General features: G+C 63.7%; 1 protein-coding gene across 1 annotated transcript in view; it reads left to right on the top strand.

The window, feature by feature from the left end:
- Positions 1 to 935, top strand: part of LOC109707825 (COBRA-like protein 7) — a 6,226-nt gene extending 5,291 nt beyond the window's left edge. Inside the window, exon 7 of the mRNA XM_020229354.1 lies at positions 117 to 935. Coding sequence (XP_020084943.1) covers positions 117 to 935 — 819 coding nt within the window. The remainder of the gene's footprint in view (positions 1 to 116) is intronic.

The following is a 1,213-nucleotide window of genomic DNA, read 5'->3' as shown; positions in this document are numbered from 1 at the left end:
CCTCCCCCGCCGCTCTACCCCCTCGCCTCCTCCGCCTCTCCCTCTCCCGCAACTCCCTCTCCGGCCCCATCCCCTCCTCCCTCTTCCCCCTTTCGCCTCCCTCGCCGCTGCGGGAGCTCTACCTCGACGGGAACCTCCTCTCGGGCCCGATCCCCGGCGAGCTCTCCTCCCTCCGCGCCCTCGCCCACCTCGATCTCCGATCCAACAACCTCTCGGGCCCCATCCCCGACCTCGGCCCCGTCCGGGGCCTCCTCTACCTGCAGGCGAGCGACAACGCGCTCTCGGGGCCCTTCCCGGGCCCGGGGCGCCTCCCCGCGTCCCTCCTCGCCGCGTCGCTCCGCGGCAACCGCCTCGGCGGCGCGCTGCGGGGCGCGTCCCTAGCGGCGCTGCCCGCGCTCCGCGTGCTGGACCTGGCCGGGAACGCGCTGGAGGGCGGCGTCCCCGGCGCGGCGTTCGCGCACCCGGCGCTGGAGCAGCTGAACCTGGCGTCGAACCGGCTGGGGGGGCGGGTGGAGGAGCCGGCCGACGGGGCGTGGTCGACGAGCCGGCTGGTGGCGGTGGAGCTGGGGCGGAACCGGATCGGGGGCGCGCTGCCGGGCTTCTTTGGGATGATGCCGCGGCTGGCGGCGGTGGGGCTGGAGGGGAACCGGTTCGTGGGGGTCATCCCGCCGCAGTACGCGCTGCGGGTGGCGGGCCTCGGTCTCGGGGAATGGGCCCCGTTCGCGCGGCTGATGCTGGCGGGAAACTACCTGATTGGGCCGATACCGAGCCCGATGGAGGGGCTGAAGGAGGGGAGCGCCGTGGTGACGCTGGCCGACAACTGCCTCCTCCGCTGCCCCCCGCAGGTGTACTTCTTCTGCCAGGGCCTGCCCCAGAAGCCCGCCGCCACGTGTCGCGCCTTCAACCCCGGCCAACCATCCCCTCACTTAAACTAAACTTCACTATTAATTTTTTGATTTATCGATGATGATGATGTGATAGAGTGGTGCTGTAAAAGACATATTATAATATATATTATATAATAAATAGGGAAAAAGAAAATGTAGAAAAGAAAGGAATTGCAGGGCACGGTGTTGTAAAACAAAAAAAATAAGAGCCGCTGAATGTTGCAAGAATGGTACGGACTGTAGAGTTTTTTTTAAAAAAAAAAAATTAATGTAATAAATTAATTGTGTTTTTAAGGATAGTGGAGCTTGAACTTGGGAAAGAAGGA

This window comes from Ananas comosus, linkage group 3 (assembly GCF_001540865.1).
Source record: "Ananas comosus cultivar F153 linkage group 3, ASM154086v1, whole genome shotgun sequence".
Lineage (NCBI taxonomy): Eukaryota > Viridiplantae > Streptophyta > Magnoliopsida > Poales > Bromeliaceae > Ananas > Ananas comosus.
This window is presented reverse-complemented; position numbering and strand designations above follow the sequence as displayed.